This window comes from Haliotis rubra, unplaced genomic scaffold (assembly GCF_003918875.1).
Source record: "Haliotis rubra isolate DU_JTF1 unplaced genomic scaffold, ASM391887v1 Scf443, whole genome shotgun sequence".
NCBI lineage: Eukaryota > Metazoa > Mollusca > Gastropoda > Lepetellida > Haliotidae > Haliotis > Haliotis rubra.
Window position 1 is genome coordinate 682876 of NW_025767128.1, and position 22220 is coordinate 705095.

Sequence of the window (22220 nt, forward strand, 5' to 3'; positions counted from 1 at the left end):
TCAATGTGTGTGATTTTCCTCATGTTGTAGAAATATTCTTCGAAAACATTTCATTATTCGACTTAAGACGCTGATATTAGTTCTCACGTTTTGTTACGTGTAAGAAAACATATTGCCAAGGACAGACATTTTATAGTAGCAGAGGCCAACATTTTCTATGATACAGGATATATCGAGTATTAAAAGCAAACATTCATTCTTTTGGCATCCATCACATTAGAATCATTTTATCATTGGTATTGAATCAGAATCGGTACCTACTGATCTAGACGTCCAAAAGTAGCCACTGTACTTACAAATTGGAACTATTGGAAATGTTTCTAGTATCATAAAGATGTGACCTCCCTGTGTTTGAAAATGTATTTAAACATACTGATCACAGTGTAATGTGACATTTCCACCAGATGACAAGATTGCATTCTTATCATCCAGAATACCATGTTCAGCTGAACATTTGGTGCATAATTGTATTATTCGACACAAAACATCAACAAGAAAACAATTGAATGTTGTTAAGTTACTATCATCTTTTTATAAAGCAGAGAAATATGTAGGCCGTATCAAAAGCAGCAAAAATAATCCAAATAAAAGTCCTGTAACTATGCTTTTTTTCTAGACTTGCTCCCACTTCATTCAATCTCAGAAGACCCACAATTCGTGGAGAATCCCAATCTGGGCTACCACACGGATCACACAGGTCCTGATGGGTACGTAGAGGAGCGGAGTGGAGCATACGACAACAACGTGCCAACAGAACCTGCCCAGAGTATCTTGCCATCTGAAATGACTTCCGGTCCTCTACCAACTCCTGACACACCTGTCAATCGACGGTCACACGAAACTACCAGTTTGTCTAACAATGCTAGTGTGTGGGAAGTGTCTACCGATGGCGTAAAATCGTATGGTGGTGCATGGGCAGAACCAGTTGGTGAGATCGACGCTTCTCCGGGGTCTTTGTTTAAGGCAGCTGTCGATGAAGACCTGCGGATAAATGAATGGCTGGATCTGTATGACCATACTGACAGACCTGTTGTCGAAAAAGAGGAGACGGCATGCATAGGGTCACCCAAGCAGATATTCACCACGACAATGATCACAGGAATGACACGGATTTATTCGGGAACGAACAGCAGGGAAGAAGCCATGATCGTGACTACAGAAGAAAGGAACAGGTAGTCGCTGTTGGTGACCCATCACAGGTGAGTGAAATAAACAGCATAAGATTATGATAAGATAGCAGATGGAGATAGCTTGCAAGATGAGGTTTAGCATGGTCTGTGGCAATACTGCAGAAACATCATGAGACCCGTGAAGATCCGGGTTAGAATGGGTCTTCAGTAACCCATGCTTGTCGTAAGAGGCGACTAACGGGATCTGATGGTCAGGCTCGCTGATATTGTTGAAGCATGTCATCGTATATAAGTTGGAAGATCGATGATCATGCTGTGGGTCACTGGATTGTCGGGTCCAGACTTGATTATTTACAGATCGCCGCCATGTAGCTGGAATATTGCTGAGTGCGGCGTACAAACTAACCAGGCAGAAAGATCATGACGTGAAAACGCCTTTTAGCTTCACAAATGCTTCAGAATTATGTTGGGGTCGGACGCGTTCTTATGGTCCATAGCTTCTCTAATTATGAACAGTAGAGTCACTATAGAAACATACTGCGAGGGTTGTCTATTCAGTAATGGTTCATTACACCAGGTGACATGTGATATATGTTATATCCTTGTCTAAAAGATTTATTCTTTGGCTCCAAAATGAACATGATCCAATTAGTCCTTATGTTTGCAGATGAGTCCGCACAAACGGGCGCGACCAGATATATCTCCGGGTGAGAGCTAAAGGCTTTTTTTATTATAATCACATATGTCATCAGTACAACTAAAATTATCCGTTCCTGTCTATAAAAATGCAATCTCTTTTCATATTAATTTGATTTTATTAAATTGATCAAAACTAGTACACTGAGAATAATGATTTATTTTGCACACTTTTATAACAGTATTGCGATCTGTGTTTTGGTTAACTTTGCAAAATATCTCAATGGTGGTTCATATATGTATAACAGTCTATTTTATTAATCAAACGGGAAGAACAGATGATCACAGAGAAATTCGTCCTCATCAGAATGTTTCTGATTGGTTGGCTTCTGATTATATATCTCCAGGGCAAAGTTCATCACAACTGCGTCCAGAGACTTCCGTCTGGCATGATGTATCTAGTCTAGTGGTATGTATCATCAATGTGTATCCTGTTTAGCTCCCGCTAAGCAAACTCTATATTTGAATTCCCAAATGTGGACTAGGTCATCCCACTAATCACCTGAGTATAAGGTCTTTGAGGAACCGTGACAACCACGGGCCTGACCACCTGATCCGAACAGTCAGCATTTCACGACAAGCATACTATTAGACAATTATTCTAACCTGAAATCTATAGAGTTGACACAGTCAACAAATCCACAGAGTAATAACACCATGAATGCCGTTGGCCCTTAGGACCGGCAGCAGAATCCCGTTTCGACACGATTATGTTTCTAGGTTTGTCAGTAACAACTGTTCTCGTGGGTTCCTAGTGATCATTTCGGATTTCCCTCCAACACTGAGCTGACATGATGATGTGGTGCTGTGATATAACGGTAATGTCGAAATGACATTAAGGGAGACTACGCTCGGTGCAACGGGTAGTCTCAGACAGCTTGGTTCCAATTCTCTCGCAGATGTGTCATTACTTGTCTGTTAGTTCCATTCTTCTTTATTTTTTCAGACATGTCATAAGCTACTATGTCTAGAATTATTCAGGCTTCTAGTGGGAATCGAGTCACAGAGTGTTGGTTTTGAAGACAGAAATATATCTTTTCAGGATTTTATTCCCTACGGTGTGCGCGGAAACGCCTCCTCTGGCGGTGGGCGTCAGGATTCGCCTTTCCTGCATCAGGGTATTCTGGGATACACGTCGCATGAGCGCTTGAACACATTACAAGACAGACCATTCAGCCGGTCTATGGAATCCTTTAATTCACTGATTTAGGTGACAAGTAGCCTTCTTATATATAGATATTACACTGTTAAAATAACTCTGTGTATCTATATAATCATATACGGCTATTGGTATGATGAGGGCATCATGCGGAAGTGTTTTATTATTACTTTTATTATTTATTTATGCTACATGGGGTACAATTTATTCATGTTACAAAAAATCAACATTGTTTTGTCTGTTATGCGTCATTTATCTTATAGGAAATATAACCAAATTGCGTTATGTAAAAATGTCTCAAATTTCGATGTTTCGATTTCACCTTTGTATGGTATGTACAGCTCTTATTCTAAACCTATGATGACACATACCAGTAAACACATATTTCAACTAAAATGAATTACTGATATTCAGAATCTATGTACGGTTAAGTCATTCTTTGCACTGCGTTTACGCAAATAATTAATAATAATATGCTCTTCCAACCTTGAATTGAATGATTTAATTTTATTTTATTTAGGTGATATGTAGCCTTCTTACGTAAATATTGCACAGTTAACATATTTTTGCGAACCTTGCATATCTGTATATCTGTAATCATATAGCTATTGGTATATGATGCGGGCATCTTGCGGAAGTTGTTTCATGAAGGTTTTTTGTTATGTAATACTATATTTATTTCCGCTGCATGGGGTGTTCATGTTAAAGAGTCATTAACATTTTTGTTGTCTGTTATCTTCTACTTCGTATGGTAGTGTAGTACATATGCCGAAGTGTCATCGCTCAAAGTTTTGGAGATAAGACTTCCATGTTTATGTTACTTTAATGATTGTTGTATATTTTCTGATAGTTATGTTTTTAGTCTATACGTGTATTTCATAAGTGACATGCACCTACGTACAGACCATTGATTTCACTGATGCGTCAAGAATCCTTAATCTTTGGAGAATATAACCAAATTAGGTTATGTGAAAATGAGTTACACTTCGATGGAGATCACCGAATGGTGACTAGTTCATGGCTGGAATAGCGCTACGTCACCTTTGTGTGTAGTGATTGGTGTTGTATGCTATGTGCAGTTTTTATTCTTAATTATCTTCATCGGTAATTATTTGACAGGACATGTACTATGTTGAAACATATCAGTAAAAATAGATTTCAACTAAAATGAATTACTAAAATTGCAAAACTTTGTACCTTTGGGTCATTTTCTGTGCACTTTGTTTACGCATAAATATACGTCCATCCAACTTGCAATTGAACGATTTAATTTCATAACATTTGCATATGTTTTCAACACATATTTTCTATCGAACACATGCTTGAATCGTATGCAGGGTGACTTCTATATGTATTTGATGCTTTTTTATATATATTAAATTAATTATGTGCCCATAACAAACTTTAAGATTCAATAGTGTGTTTTAAGTGTGTTAAAATTGCGTTTTTTCGTTAGGGGCGTAGGGTTTATTGATGATCACGATGAAACAATGTGCCGCAGTCCCTGTGGTCCGAGAACTTAAGAAAGTTGTCATGTAGAATATAGACTTGTCTATGGAATCATATATTTTGCTGTCCTCTCATATCTGTACATCTGTAAACATATGGCTATTGGTATGATGCGGGCATCATGCGGACGTTTTTATATTAATAATTTTATTATATATGTCTTTCCGCTACATGGGGTATTCATGTCAAAGCGCCATTCACATATTATTTGTTATCATATAAGGCGAATAATAGTGTACCAGCTATGTAGTCAGTATTGTCATCGCCAAAGAGTTTGAGATAGGATTTCCAATTTTTAATTACTTTCATAATTATTGTTTATTTTGTGATAGCTTTGTTTTTCGTCTATACGGTTATTTCATCAGTGACACGAACCTATGTACAAATACATTGATTTCTCTGATGTATCACGAATCATTAATCTTCGGACAATATAACTAATTTGACTTGTGGGAAAATGGCTCACAGTTCTATGGAGATCACCTAATGGTGACTAATTCATAGCTGGAATTGCTCTGGGTCACCTTTATGTGTAGTGATTAATGCTGTAGGCTATGTACGGTTCTTATTCTAAACTAATTTTCACTTGTGGTGATTTGACAGGAAACGGACCATGATGAAACATACCAGTAAAAGTAGATTTCAACTAAAATTAATTAAAAAATTTGCAAAACTATGCACCTTTGAGTTACTCTATGCACTGTGCTTACACAAACGTTTATGTCCATCAAACTTGTAATTGAATGTTTAGTTTCATAACATTTGCATATTTTTATGCATATATTTTTCTGTCGTAAATATGTTGAAATCGTGTGTAGGGTGATTTCTGTATGTATTTGAAGCCGTTTGATGATCTGATTCTACACACATAAACAATTGCAAGCTTTATGATAAATGAGTTTGTTTTTAAGTTTGTTAATATGGCGGTGGTGTCTCCTAGTGGTTAATGCGTTCGCTCGTCACGCCGAACACCCTGGTTCGATTCCCCACATGGGTACAATGCGTGAAGCCTATTTCTAAACCTCACTCACTCACTCACTCTATTAGGGGCGTATGGCTCATGGATGATAACATTGAAACAACGGTGTACCGCAGTCTCTGGTGTCCGAGAACGTATGAAACGATTACAGCATTTACTAAATGTACAACAAAACACTGTCTTAGTGTGTTCTTTTTACAGTAGAGATGAGCAGTGTTTACAGTCGGTATTGTGTGATTGTCTTTCCAGCGGTGACCATTTGTGAAGGATCGTTTGGGCGTTCGGATTCATAAAGGGCATAGGCACCATTAAAATAATTTTTCAAACTGCTTGGATCCAAATTCTTTTAAAACATTCTTCACCGGCTGCTAACTCAAATTTGACAATGTTATATATACTAGGCACATAAAGAAACTGTGCATACAAAAAATTAAAATATAAATTGATCAAACCTGTGTAGACACATAAGGATTCAAACTCAGAGATTAGTGACATGTATCCAACATGCATGCATGTGCCACGTTCCGTGACGTCAGTGGGTCCGTCCTTGAGACGTGCAATACGTTGTTGCACGTGCATTCAGGGAAAGAGAAACAGAGCAAATGAATGCCACACAATACTGTCACTTTGGAAAGCTCAACCCCTGCCCTTGCGATCGCTCAAAAAACTAAACGGCTATTGAAACGCATAGCATGCCAAGGCTCACGTCTGCACAACGTCATGAGGCCATTGGGATGGTCCATGGGGGAATGTCTCAACGACAAGTGGCTGCACATTTCCACTGCGTCCGGAACACCATTTCTGCACTGGTGAGACGCTACCAGAACACAAATGACGTCATCGATCGGCCACGTTCTGGACGTCCACGTGACAGGCATATGGATAAGGGTGACCCATCTTCCCCACAGGTTTCAGACTGCAGTGATGACTGCCCGAACCATCCCAGGATTAGGCGTATCCACCCCAACACAGTTCGACAACGTTTACGTCATCACGGGATCAGACCACGACGTCCCGCCATACGGCCTATCCTGACACAACGTCATCGACAAGCTCGCCGAATGTGGTGCCCAAATCTTGTCCGTAGACCCTTGTTTTGGTGATGAAATGTTGTTTTTACAGATGAGTCCAGGTTTAACATTTCCCATAGTGATGGACGTCAACGTGCCTATAGACGCCTGGGAGAACGTTATGCACAGGCCTGTGTCTTGGAGAGGAATCGCTTTGGTAGTGGTTCCGTGATGTTTTGAGGTGGAATAACAGCACGCCAAAGAACTCCTTTGGTAATTGTTCAAGGCAACTTAACTGGTGTTGGCTACAGGGATCAGATTCTTCGACCTGTGTCAATTCCTTTTCTGCAACGTCATGGCCCTGGGTTAACATTCAAACAGGACAATGCCCGCCCTCATAAGGCAATGCTAAAACTCAATGTTTTATTCAACTTACCAATTGTAACGACTTGAGCTTCACTCCAAATCGTGAAAATCCGAGTTAGAATTTGTCTTCAAAACCCAATGCTTGCTGTAAGAGGCGACTAAAGGGATCGAGTGGTAAGGCTCGATGACGTGGTTGACCACATGTCATCGTATCACAATTGCGCGGATGGATGTTCATATTGTTAAGAAAAAAACAAACCTTCACACGAAATAAGCATCAGAACGTGGCGCAAAATATCCTTCTATTTCTCTTTACTAGTTTTCTGATGGCATGTGGTCAAATACACAGGCGGAAGTGGTGAATCGAAGTTAGGCAATGTTGGTCATGCCGGGAATTTTTAAGGGAGACCATGTTTGACAGGGTAGCTGGGTGTTTGGTCCTGCTCCGGGCACGTAACAAAGACAATTACATTAGAAGGGACACAATGATCCGTTAGGCCAAGTTATAAAGGTGCTAGCGCCTTCAGTATTTCATCAATTTCATCCATTGCTATCTTTAACGATGTTGATGAATTTACTCCTTTTTGGAATCTTAGATACAACATCTTGTTTCTGTTTTAGTTTGTATATGGGTGAGTAACACAACGAGTAACACAACGTGTAGACAAGTTATTTCTATAATAAACAGCCATTACATCTAATAGTAGATCTTTATGAAAGGTCTAATTTTATCTAAAACCGTGTTTAACAGTATAGCCACTATATCACGACATAAACGAGAAGAATGCTTAAATTACTTGTACTGGTCAAAGGCCGTAGGTTTACAATTTGGGGAATCACACGGTGATAATAATATAGATAATACTTGATATTTGTAAAGCGCCAGTGTCCTCCCACTCATGCATGTTCGTGGCGCATTAAAACTATTTACAGAAGAAGGGAAAATGTCAATTATAGGCTTTAGTAAAAAGGAATGTCTTTTGGGCCTTCTTAAAAGAGTCCAGGGTCGGGGCGAGTTTGATTTGGAGCGGTAGAGAGTTCCATAAGAGAGGCGCGACATGCTGAAAACTCCTCTTTCCAAAAGTGGAGTTTTTTCATGTGTTCTTTGGATATTCCAGTGAGAAGGCTATTGTAGTAGTCTAGGCGGGAAGACACAAGACATCTGACCAGGATATGTGCACTCTCTTTAGTGATGTATTTTCGGATGGTACCAATGGAACGAATGTGAAAGTAGCATGTCTTACACAGATGATCCACTTGTGCAGACATGGAAAGGTCCGACTGTAGCTTTACTCCAAGATCTTTAACTTGTCGTGATGGGGAGATACAGGCAGAAGCAATCATCACTCGCTCAACATCTACCTTGTCGATGTGCTGTTGTCTTCCGACCAATAATACCTGTTTTATCGTCAATTAACTTTAGTTTTCTTTCGGTTATCCATGACTTAATTTCAGAAGTACAGTTTTCAGTTTGTTGTAGGGTGTCAGAAATTGATTCAGTGTTAAATCTATTCATCAGTTGAACATCATCTGCATATGAAAAATGAGTAGTCACAAACTTGTCAGTTGTGGTTTTGAGACAGTTTACGTATAAGAGAAACAACACAGGTCCCAACACTGAACCTTGTCGGACTCCACATGAGAGCACTGTCTTATCCGAAAACTGTGCGGAGACATATACAGTCTGTCGCCTGACATGGAGATAAGATGCAAGCCAAGAGGGCGCTGTTCCACTGATACCAACTTGTAAAATATCCAGAAGCTTGGAATGATCAACCGTATCAAACGCTGCATTGAGATCTGAAAGAGTCAGCGTTGCCATGTCACCAGAATCCACTAGACACCTGAGATCATTAACAACTCTCAGGAGCAAGGTCTGTGTTGAATGCTGCGGACGATAAGCAGACTGATAGTCATCAAGGATGTCATGGAGTTTGATATGCTTCATTAGTTGTCTGGTAACAGCTTTCTCCACAAGTTTTGAAAGAAAAGTCAAGTTTGAAACGGGCCAATAGTTCTTGAGTATGTTAGTATCAAGTTTGGAAGTCTTTAACAGTGGAGTGAAACACCAGATGAAACACTGCCGATAAACCACGGATAAACGTTTCGAATTCGAACTTGTAATGAGAGGATCAGGCAAGGGAGATAACTGGACTAAATTAACAACACAAACTCAACCAGATGCATGTTTCAATATGGTTTTATTTGAAAGCAACTTTTACAACAAACATGGGCTGCAATATACTCTGCCTGTTGATCTGGTTAAAGGATTACTAATGTTAAATGTACAATGTAGTGGTAATACGACGTATATAGCATATAGAGTGTGAACGTATATAGAGTCTGGAAGTCGTCCCACTCACGACTATACTATGTACACGGTCACATTTCGCCCTGTTGTATAACAACTTTCTGATGTGCCTGCTGAAACAAATACAATCATTGTTCACAGATATACCGACCTCTCTAAATTAAATGGCACAATTACTGTTTTCTCAGAAACAACCATTGTTGTAAACAACACAACCATTGCTTGAAGAATAGAAATGTAATTAAAGAGATACAGCATTGTATAATGAGGTACAACCATTCTCTTTTTGAGAGATACATCACTGTTAACTATATATAACACTTACTGTAAAAAGATATATGCATTGTGTATAGAAATATACCAATCGTGTATAGATGCATGCTTAAAATATACAAATGCTTACAAAAAAATATACACTCTCTTCACAGAAATACAACAATTGCTTTACCAATGATTATTTTCAAAACTACCTCTGTTTTAACAAAATCATTACAAAGCTCTAGCCATTACAGGGATATCATTCCTTGTGCTGACTTACATTGAAATGTTAGAATAACCATACAAGATCTTGTCCATATACCATGTGTTTGCCTATGGTAACTAGATACTGAATATGGTGCACATACTACCAGCGACTCGGACATGACTTAAGCTCATTTCAGATGTTTTAGCACGTGAATGCACTACCCACTATTCAAAATAAAATATCGTAGAACATTAACATTCCCCTCAATCCAGGCGTGGAGAAGGCAAGTTTCGTCCACCTTGGTCAACACTGCTTCACGTTCACGGAAGAGCACACAATTCTGAAAAGACATTTATATTTCACCAATAAGGAAATAGCATTTTCTTTCAATGAAATAGATACGACCTATAGTTTATAGTCATGAAAAAATTGTATTGTCAATGTATATACAACATGTACATTTGTCGGAGCGAACGTGTACTCCGATTCCCAACATAAATTTTATAACAAATTATTCTGATTCATTTCGTGAAAATTTTGTGACAATTTCCTTTATACACATACATATTGAATGAATCATGCTCACTCCATTAAGTCTTTCTTAAGAAGTTACATCTGTATACAGATGCTCGTGGCATTAAATCTTTCTTAAGAAACTACACCTGTACACAGATGCCCGTTCTATTAATTCTTTCTTCAGAAGCTGCATACATTGTAAGTACACAGATGCTCGTTCCATTAAGTCTTTCTTAATAAGCTACATCTGTACACAGATGCTCGTTCCATTACATCTTTCTTAAGAAGCTGCATACAATTTATGGTCTTTGGAATCTATATATGTATAGTTATGTCCTGACCTGCACACTGATCGTCACTCCCATTGTTTACTCGCCTTATCTCCGGTTCCCACGGGAAGGTATCATTGGTCTTCTTTCCGTTTCTTGGATATTTCTGTACAAGACATCCGAGGGTAGCTTGCCACCGTCTCCAGACTTGGCAGGATCTGGCATCCTGTTCGCCCCGCCAACAGGATTCGCCTGCTCGTTCGCATACTGATTTTCTTCACTGAACTCCTTTGCAAACAATCCTGTTTGTGTCGCTGTGCGGTCCATATCTTCGTAAACGTTTTCAATATGCTGTGAAGCCTCAAGGGACTCATACTGCTGAAGGTCTGTTGCCCCACTACTACGCTGGGTATTATCTATGTAATGGTAGGCTCCACTTGCTCGGGCATCATCTGTAGAAAGTGTAATGTTATTGATTCATAATTATTCCCGAAAATATTGCACAACATGCCCCACTACTACGCTGGGTATGATCTATGTAATGGTAGGCTCCACTTGCTCGGGCATCATCTGTAGAAAGTGTAATGTTATTGATTCATAATTATTCCCGAAAATATTGCACAACATGCCCCACTACTACACTGGGTATGATCTATGTAATGGTAGGCTCCACTTGCTCGGGCATCATCTGTAGAAAGTGTAATGTTATTGATTCATAATTATTCCCGAAAATATTGCACAACATGCCCCACTACTACGCTGGGTATTATCTATGTAATGGTAGGCTCCACTTGCTCAGGCATCATCTGTAGAAAGTGTAATGTTATTGATTCATATATATTCCCGAAAATATTGCACAACATGCTTTGCCTGTGCTTTTACAAGTGAGTGAGTGAGGTAATTTAGTTTTACGTTGCTTTTAGTAATATTCCAGCAATATCATGGCAGATGACACCAGAAATGGGCTTCACACATTGTGCCCATGTGGGGAATCGAACCCAGGTCTTCGACGTGACGAACACTTTAACTACAAAAATATATCTCACAGTTCCTTGAAAACGATTGATGTCCTCACAAAAATAGTATCGGCATATGCTATCTTTTTGTGTAATTATTTTTTTATACCAAAGCAATATAACCGACATTCTAAAAAAATGTATAGTTTTAAGGAATCCCAATAAATATACCGGTATGTCTTGTACATTCAAATATAATAGTTATATGTATGGAATATTTCAGAAATATTTTAAATCAAGTCCTACGGTTTTAATACTAATAACAGTTTTATTTGTTTTTAACTGAAAACAGATACATCCAACAAATAAACATGTCAGAATGTGAAAAATTGACTCACTTTTCTTGTCTGCATCTTCCCTCAATGCATCCATTTCAAGTTCGCGCTACAGAAAAAAGGATGTAGAGGTTTTAAGATATATGAATTAGTTTTGAGAACTTACGCCATGTAACGATTGTATGGGCTGATGCAAAGCTCTCTCTCTCTCTCTCTCTCTCTCTCTCTCTCTCTCTCTCTCTCTCTCTCTCTCTCTCTCTCTCTCTCTCTCTCTCTCTCTCTCTCTCTCTCTCTGCTAGAAGTAGAGTGGATTGAACTTTTTTTATCTTGTTTCCATACAGTGCGTGAGTGAGTGAGTATGATTTCACGCCGCTTTTAGCAATATTCCAGCAATATCACAGCGGAGGACACCAGAAATGGGCTTCACACATTGTACCCATGTGGGGAATCCAACCCGGGTCTTCGGCGTGACGAGCGAACGCTTTAACCACTTGGCTACCCCACCGCCACTGTTTTGACATAGAAATCACGTGGTACAAAGGACACACTATACCTCTGTGGTGCGCTGATCACGTGGTCGTCGTAAACTAGCAATACCTTTACGGACCTGCAATGAAGGGGGAAATATTCACATCTTTTTTTGTTTGTTTGTTTGTTTGTCTAGTATTTATGGCCGCTATATGACGACGGTCTTTGAACAGACTAGTTTGGACCAGACAGATCAGTGAATTATATTGTAAGTATCGATTAAGCAATCGATCTGGGACACGATGACATGTGTCAACCAAGTCAGCGAGCCCGACCAACCGATCCCGTTAATCGCCCCTTATGACAAGCATGGGTTGCTGAAGATCAATTCTAAACCGTATCTTCACGGGTGTCTTATCGTTGAGATACATTCGTTTTGTGAATGTAAGTTTGCTGTACAATTAGATACCAGAAAAAGCTCAACTCAACATATATACTGCTCGTACGAGAGGAAATCAAATTAAAACGAGACGGCTTCGTAAAAGTGGTCTCTGGGAACTCACTGTCGAAGATTTGATGTTTTGGCATCAAACCTTCTTTCTGCGTATCATGATGTTACTATGAGTGAGTGAGGTGGGTGTTACGCCGCTTTTAGCAATATTCCAACAATATGACAGCGGGGTTCACACATTTTACCCATTTGGGAAATCTAACCCGGGTCTTCAGTGTGACAAGCGAACGCTTTAACCATTGGGCTATCCTATTGTTCTTAAGAGACGCAAAGCTACACATCCACCTTATATGTTTATTTTAGTCATATTTCCTCTGGTCTGAAAGTTCGAAAGACAAGATATATCATTTACATGTTTGTTGGCGATACACTGTGTAATGAAGATTATCAATCCCTGCAGAACGTTGATGATTGCAAACAGATAGTCATAAACATCGCTTCCATCTTGAACGGTCAAGAGGCCGAGAATCCAGGACAAGCCAAGGACCGGTATCATGAAGCACATCCAGTGGAGAGATTTCCTGCAACAATAGCAAAAACATCTGAAAATGTTCCATGATTTCATGTCAGACAAAAAATACTGTCACTGTTAAACTTAAAGCCCTATGTGTAGCATATGGGTGGTAAATCATTTACGGTAAACTGCCTTGCTGAAGACAATTTGTTGGTTAACGCCGCACTAATCCAGCTATATGGCCGCGATCTGTAAATAATCCAACCTGAACCAGACAATCCAGTGATCAACATCATGAACATCGACCTTGGGATACGATGACTGTTTGAACAGGGTCGTTCAACTTCAACTCACACTTGACGTACATGTAACAGTACTTTACAGTGACCAGTGTCAGAATGGATCCCCAATCTAAGGTGGCTATTCTCAAAACAACTGGGAAAGCTCTTTCACCCAATTCTCTTTGGGTGTGATACATTTGATAGGTAGAGAGTTGGTTACAAATTGGTTTGTGGATTGAAAGTAGATTCTGTGGGGACATATAGGTATTGGCACGTACGCTTCCTTTCCTTGGTCATCTTGGAGTCGTGCAGCCCGTCTCGCCAGGTGATTATGTATCATTTTCCCAGTTACAACGAAGTTAACCTGTAACAATAAGAATAGCATTGTTTAAACTGAAAATGGGTTTTGTGAAGAAACTGTTTACTTGTCAGCAATAATAATATTCTTACTTTATCGCGTGTAAATGCATGTATAAATTGATGTTGCCTTCTTCCAAACTCATGAAGACGCAGTACTAAGTTACGTCCCTTGGCCATGTCATGATCCGCAGACTAAGTTCGATTCCGCCGATAGTATGATCCTAGTATTGTCAGCACTATGGATGGAAAACTCTATGCCATGAGTCACTTCGGCAAATTACGCTGACACGGTCTGGTACACACTAAAATTAGTGACTCTCATTAATTGTACTGTTTAAAACACTTACGCCAAAGTGAAATATGGCTCCCCGGATGGCTTAGTATTACACAAACTTCAAAAGTGGAAACCATCAAAACCTGCTTTTCAGTGCTACTTGTTGTTTCTTTGCCTGGCGCTAGGCATGAGGGGGATGGAACAAGGACTGGAAGGTCATTATACTGTGCCTGCTTGACTTATTCATATTAGAACTGCGGAATGCTATCACAGTGAGCTATACATCCGGGACTAGGCCAGACTAATACAACACACATACTTAAAACATTCAAACATAAACTCATAGTACTATATAAGTGAAATAAACGTACTTGTCATTTTCAGTGTATAGAAATAAAACAACCACTCACGATGAGGATGAGGAGCACAGGAACAACGAACAGCCATTTCATATCACCCATGAGCGACAACCAGCAACTGCAAACAATAGACACATGACAGTTCACCACATGACCAGCAAGTTTAACGTGAGTGAGTGAGTTTAGTTTTACGCCACTTTTAGCAATATTCCAGCAATATTACGTCGGGGTACATCTGAATTGGGCTTCACACATTGTACTCACGTGGGGAATTGAACCCGGACCTTCAGAGGTTCATTGGCTTTAAATACAACGTATCAATTCAATGTGCAACAATTAATCCGTGTGCGAAATACGCGTCATGTCGGAAAGCGCTCGTAAAATCTCCAAAATCATCATTATCAAGGTGCATGTGTTCCCTGTGGACTTACGCAAATATTTGCAGCTCTTTTACATATGAGATAACACTTGTAACACTTACTGCAGGTCTGGTTCATAGGCTTGCAACTGAGAACATGAGATTATGACTGCTAGCACGGTCAAACCTTGAAAAGAAAAAACAACCCACTAATTATCTAAAGACACATTCGTTTAAAAAGGACAATGGAACGATGTAACAAATCACTTCTAGGTTTCTACACTAAAAGTGAATACAATATCCTTCTTCATTATCTTAATAAGCATCATATTGTTTGTTTTTCCAAACCTTGGAATATATGTTTTGTACATGTACAAGATGGGGTGACATTGATAATACCTATCTATGCTCACGCGAGGGCATCTTTAGACAGATTCTAGGTTCAAGGCTCTGTAATTGTGACCGATCAGTTTTCAAAGATATGTGGCTTCATTGGTATGCTAACCACAACTCGCCAGACATTTGTGAAAAACATCAAATGGAAATGCGCCTTCTTGAAAATACAACATCAATGCCAGAGACGATTATCCGAAGAAACAGATTCCATTTGGCTTAAAAGGCAAAATATGAGTGAATAATATATGAATGGATCACTGACAAACAATGATGACGGTAGGTGTTCTAGAAAAAGGTCCTGGCCTACCGATAGCACCAGTTTAACGCCAAATTATACTAGACGTTTCGATGATCCATAATTCATATCTCAAATTGGCGTAATGTTATGAAACTTATTATAATGCAGTCAGTGACTTAGTATGTGGGGAAAACCCGGAATAATGCAGGTGTCAGACGTTTACCACTGTGATGAACTAGGTACGGTGCAGACACAGACAAAAACTAATGGTGGCGAATCGGGATTCAAACCCCACGAGCTGGCGTGAACATGGAAAGCAACTCTGTACAGCAAACTGCGGCGCCAAAGACAATTGAGACATCACAATGCAGTAAAAATGATAACTTACCCCAAGCTCCAATTAACAGGGGCTTGAGTTTGGACCTGTTCGGGAGCAGGTTCGAGTCAGACCACAATGCCTCGAGACCGGAAGCGAGCATCATAAAGAAAGTGGCCATGTAGAAGAAATGAACGGCCACGGCGAAGGCAATGCAGAGACCCTGACAGACAATATCGTCATGGAAATAGCAGCAACAAACTTTGTTATAGTTTTCTTCGGAGAGAAAAATACAGCTCAACTATATTTCATTGTGACAAATATACATTATGTATACAGATTATAGAAATAGTACAATTCCTAAGGAAAGGCTATCGATAGTTCACGTACATTCTTAAAGGTGGAAAGTTTAAGCTTTGAAAACATTTATACTCGTTAACTAATTTAATCATTATCGTGATAAGGCAATGAACAGTATGGGCACCTAAATTAATACCAATTATTGGAAGATATTATAATCACAATGATGATTCGGTTAATATGCTAGATCTGCAATGTATGACTCACAAATTCGTCCCTTCCTATCCCAATCAGGAGCAGAAGCAGAGCAACAGCAAGACACACACATATGTGGATTACGATAACACCTTGGTCAGATCTTATGTACCTGGAACAGATAACGTTACCTCTGGACACAGGTGTAGAACATGAGTGAGTGGAGTTCAGTGACTCTTTGAACAGTATTCAGTCACACCTGGAAGGAAACCCCAAAACGCAGGAGACATTTGCCTCTTCGTTGAAATCCTCGACCAAGAATATGGTGCTGTGAGGCTATGAATCGTAAAAGAGACATGCTAGTCCTAGGCCAAATGTTAGAAAAGTCCCTATCTTTTAGGATCTCTCAGCAGTAGTAAAAGCGTTATCCAGTAATTGGTATGACAACTCCCACCCTCCAGAGATTCTTGTCAATGTGGAACTAGACACAGAATGCATCAGGTTGCTGAAAACAAACAAGGTTTACCCCGCTGTTGAAACAGTGTCCACATGGTCATTGACCAACTGCATGAGTATTAACCGCATGGTTTAATGGAGGGTGACAAGCACTGATGTTCAACATGATCAGGATATGCAGTATGAGTGACAAGGCCTGGTGTATCATATTACCTGATATAAACTCTCACCTTCGCTGCATAAAATACTGGTTCAAAATACTGAAAATGCATGAACAGCGTCTACCAAGAAAGTCATATAACATGCTACTTAATTTAGATAATATTGGTTATGTAACATGGGCATCAAATATAAGATATCTGTTATTTTCGTATGGATTTGGATATGTGTGGATTTTCCAAGGTGTCGGTAACGAGTGGCTGTTTATGAATGAACTTCGCCATATATGGATATGTTTCGCCAGTATTTGATGAATACCCTTAATCTAAGTTCAAGATTTGATGTATATAGATCCTTTAAAACATTGATCGAACCTGAGACATATTTATCCAACATTACAAGCAAGAAACTTAGAAATACAGTTATTAGATTTAGACTTGGCTTGACAGATATAAATCTACCGGACATGTACAACGTGTGGAAGAATATTTCATCCGGTCATGCGTAACGTAAGCACAAGTTGCAATAATGTTTTCAACGATAATAGCACTATCATGTCATAAGTGCTTACTCAACTCATTAGCAGAACTTTACACCACACACCAAGATGCTACCAAAATCACGTACCTCCACGTGACGGCGTACACGACGACTGTGACGACCAACAACACAATCGCCACGCTGCAACAAGCAATTTCTGCCGGTGTCAAAGGGTGACGTATTAAAATCTGTTTAGCGTCCTGTAAAAAAGTACATGATCATAGTTAAGGCAATGATACTAATTAAAACCTAACATTATATTTAGTTTAACATATGCCTGGAAATTAAAACAATGGTACATTTCTAATACATTTCAATAATATTCTCGAAGATGATATTTTTTAAACAATGAAACAGTATCGAAACCGTAGTGGTATGTTCGCTTTGTCAATATGAAGCTCTAATTGTCTACAACTTTGTCTTATATGTGATGTTACATAACAGATACGGTTAATTGCTGGATAATGCTTTGTTTCTATATTAAACTCTTATTACGACGTCTAAAATGTCCGATGGTGTGACTGTTTCGTATAAGAAAATATGAGAATGAAGCTAGCGAGCTTGATAAAAGGTCGCTTTAAAAGATATTTCAGCTATACCACGGCGTTTCAGTTTAATGTAAACGGAATGTTCGAACTGCGATGTCTTTGGCATTGACCACCTTGCTTGAAATACGTAAAAGAGCATGGTACACGCGTCTACACACAAACACAAACACACGCACGCACACGCACTCGTTCACGTATGTTTATGCATACTTACCGGACTCATAAGTACAGCAAAGTTCGTCAGATGACCACAGGAGCACTCTGTGGAAGATGTTCCTGACATACTGACATTGCATCCCTTAGAATCCCACAGGCTGAAGAAGAAATAACACCAAGTGAATATATAAGTGGAATTAACGTACTGGAATAATTTGACGGTGTGTGAGCTCAGTGCGTGAATAGGGACTGAAGAGCTTTGGCAAGGCAAGTTTACGTTATGCAAAACTGTGTGGTAACTACAGGCAAGAATCACAATGTTGGTGAATCTTGTTTTCTGCGAACGATAATTCTTTAGTATTTTGTCTACGGGACGCGACCCTGTAAAGCGAAGTAGGACTCTTAAATGACTCGGTCATACTTGTCCTTATAACGAGTTCTCTTTCACAATAGCTCTGTCTCCAGGATCAGGGTTTTACATGGACACATTGATTCAGACTGGCGAGACACCACATGTTTGTCCAATTCTAGTATCTGTAAAATCAACTGCCAACAACACATTGTTTCAAGGTTACACATAGTTCATAGTTTCAGTTAAAGTAACATCTGGGTTTGACAGGTGTACCTGACAGATTATCTAGTCTCAACAGAAAGTCCTTGTCCCTCATCAGCTGGTCCATCTTGGAACAAGCTGCTATCATTTGTTTGTTTGTTGAACGCCGGACCAGATAGGCATCATGGGTATCGGTCTCCGCATGTCGGATACGATGATATATGTCAACCAAGTCAGTGAGCCTAACCACCCGATCCCGTTAGTCGCCAACTACAGTCCGTTTGGCTCAAAAGCATAGTCGCCAACTACAGTCCGTTTGGCTCAAAAGCGGACCGATGAATTGCAATCTAACTCGAAAACTAATAAACATAACATACTCAATGAAACGCTGATCATAATCAAAACATCATACCCACTCTGTGAGGTTTTTGCAGAATTTTTGTCCTAAAAATAATAAAGTTGTTTAACAATCTATCATTAAAATATTGACACAGTTCACTGTTTGTAGGGGTGCAGAGAAAGGGACAGCCAGGTGTTCGAGAAGCACGTTCACAGACAAAGTTATTTATTCATTAACCTGTGCTGTGCCGTCTCCATCCGTTCTCAAACACCTGGCTGTCCCTTTCTCTGCACTCCTCCCTCGTAACAAACGGTGAACTGTGTCAATATTTTAATGAAAGATTGTTAAACAATTTTATTATGTTTACGACAAATATTCTGCAAAAACCTCACAGAGTGGGTATGATGTTTTGATTATGATCAGCGTTTCATTGAGTATTTTATGTTTATTAGTTTTCGAGTTAGATTGCAATTCATCGGTCCGCTTTTGAGCCAAACGGACTATAGCTTTATGTGGTTGAAGATCAATTCTAACCAGGACCTTCATGGGTGTAGCTGCTTTCAGCTAACGATGTTGAACCATTATTTGACGTTTTCTTATGCGCCACATCTAGAATGGCAGGTACAAACAATACATACCCCTGTGATGTATTCAGGTAGACGCACATTCGATCTTCACCATTTAGAGAAAGCTGGAATGAGAACACGTACCAAACTCAGACATTTCGTGCACTATTTAAGTCTATTTTGCGCTATCAGATCATAGCCGTCAAGCGGATTATACAATTTGAACACTTTTAATTTCAGAATGACTTTGCCATGCTAGCAGGCATGCCATATAATACTGTTGCTCGTAACGAATTATATAGAACATTTAAAACTCAAATACAACCCAAATTGTATTTATCTAAACTTACTATTAAGTGTAATAGAAACATATTTGCAAAATAGAGAATAGGTTTGTTGGACTTGAATTTGTTGGTAAATAGAGGCAGAAAACTCTCCATCCCAAAAACTGAAAGATCTTGTCCTTTATGTAATTCTTCAGTAGAAGATGAAGTACATTTTACCCTTGACTGTCCATTTTATGAAGATTTACGTTACATGTATATCCCAGAACGTTATCTATCGAAACCATCACTGATAGGTTTTACCAGTGTATTAACAACTAATAATGAATCCACTCTACGTAATCTAGTTCTCTATGTTAAATATGCATTTATTCGTCGTAATGAGCACTTACAATTACTTATGTCCTAATGTATATCCCTACAATATGTATTGCAACTCTGTATGTAACTCTCTTGTATAAGGGCCTAAAATACAATCAACGATTGTCTTGTCTACTCTTTCCCTTTGGAAAATAAAAAGGTATGAAGCCTTTACATCTGTATGAATCAAGGTCATCTTCAATGGCGGATCGAGCGTTTTCGCTGGAGCAGGAAATAGGTTAAAGGCGAGGAGACCCGAGTTGACCACCAGTCTTCTGGATCCATTCTTGCTGGAAACAGAAGTTTCAAATAAAAATATATCACAAAAAGATAAATATATTCTGACTATGAATTGTTAGTCTCGACGTTCATACGACAGAGTATAAGGGTGTCTTGAGCCTTCTTTTTCGATTTCCCATTTTAAGAATGTGTTAAGTTTAAGGGCATAAGAATGAGATATTAGAGGGATAAAATGGAATGTTTATATGTAAATACATATTATTAGTAAAGCACAAGAGTTATATTATTTTAAATACATTCTTAACATAGAACTGTGGCTATACAGTGTAACGCTATTCGGATATAAATACATACTGTACACTATATATTAATATATCTTGATGTGATAACCAAACATTTTATTGACCCTACCCAGTGGCACCCCCTGCTGATTCAACTACTTGTCCTCCGGTCGGAAGTAGAGATGAAATGTTCTTATAGAATATTGAGCTGAATCTTACTGATGCATCTGCTGAAACAATAAACAAAATATTCAAGTATAAATAAGATAATAATACTCAGAATAATTGTACAATCCATGAAATAAGGACAATGCACGACACCCTCAGTGCAATGAGTTTTTAAATGAAACCAGGTCACATGCGACCACGGCAGAGGAGGGAAATATGCTGGTGAGAAACAGTAAGTATACTGAAGAAGGCTGAACTCTACCAAAAATTAGACAAGTTATCAAACTTTCGCCGAAATAATCCACATTTGAGGTCCAATACAGATTCCCGTATGAAACATATCACTATCGGATATCCATTTCTGGGGTATTTCTTTCTTTTTCATTTTTTTAATGTTTTTTGTTTGATGGGGGAGAGTTCATTTAAGGCAGCGTATAACATGGATGTACACATTCGTTTTGGCTTGTAGCTTAACTCTCCAGAATCAGAAACACTACGTTCAGAAATGGAAGGAAGTTTGTTGCTTGGATGATATCTTGTTGGCGCTTTACCATCACGAGGAGAAAATATGCATCTGATACTCTTAAACAAAGTAGGGGAACTTCATTTTTTATTTACGATTAAAACATTTCTGAGATCCATCGGACTCAATCAATGCTGATATGATAATAATGAGTGTTTTGAGAGTGCATCACTACTTGCACTTCCTTATGACCATAGTTGTTTGTACAGTAATCTTGAAAGATGATTGGTGTATGACGTAAAATTTGCATGTGTACGACTTTCATTTTCAAACAAAAACACCTGGCCAGAAGCAAATACTAACAACTATGTGATGCAAGATGATTGTCAAAATTAATGATCTACAGTGAATTTATCGACCATCGTTAAAAACCGTCAAATCAAGAATGACACCCCATGCACGTGTACGGGGCTACTGCGTTGTGCACATGCATCCCATGCGTTGTGTTTAGGGGTGGTGATAAAGAGAAATGGTGGTGCGTTCATAACATGTCTGTCTTTGAAACGTTTGTTAACGCTTATAGTTCTGCACTGATGGTTTTGAAGACGAATGTCATATCCTACTGGTTTGTCCTTTGTACCAAAATCTTAGAGAGAAGAATATACCACCTTATTATTAAACATACCACTCTAAACTTGAATTTACACAACTGATGTCCAGCCAAGATAAGTCTGTATTGTTTAATACTGCTATCGATCTGACCAGAACTTTCATACTACGAAACTATGAGCGGGCGCTCATGTCCTTATGTTTCTCCATATAAATCACGTCATTGTTCTATAGGCTTCAAAGGCCATCATCTACGAAAATAAAGAGTCTGAGTCTGAGAGTCTG

The 22220-nt window shown here is 39.0% G+C and overlaps 1 protein-coding gene across 6 annotated transcripts in view; it reads right to left on the reverse strand.

Moving 5' to 3' along the window:
- Positions 1 to 9684: 9684 nt before the first annotated feature.
- LOC124289577 (adhesion G-protein coupled receptor F3-like) overlaps positions 9685 to 22220 on the reverse strand; it is a 155478-nt gene continuing 142942 nt past the window's right edge. For 3 of the 6 annotated variants that reach the window (XM_046726145.1, XM_046726144.1, XM_046726143.1), the window contains exons 21-35: positions 20826 to 20925; positions 20350 to 20464; positions 19603 to 19655; positions 18130 to 18229; positions 17455 to 17567; positions 16285 to 16384; positions 15790 to 15940; positions 14891 to 14954; positions 14461 to 14527; positions 13695 to 13780; positions 13034 to 13202; positions 12256 to 12309; positions 11766 to 11811; positions 10519 to 10863; positions 9685 to 9966 (exon numbers count right to left, since the gene is read on the reverse strand). In XM_046726145.1, the coding sequence (XP_046582101.1) occupies positions 10520 to 10863; positions 11766 to 11811; positions 12256 to 12309; positions 13034 to 13202; positions 13695 to 13780; positions 14461 to 14527; positions 14891 to 14954; positions 15790 to 15940; positions 16285 to 16384; positions 17455 to 17567; positions 18130 to 18229; positions 19603 to 19655; positions 20350 to 20464; positions 20826 to 20925 (1562 nt within the window). In that variant the 3' untranslated portion in view covers positions 9685 to 9966; position 10519. The other 3 variants (XM_046726146.1, XM_046726147.1, XM_046726149.1) reach the window with 3 other exon arrangements.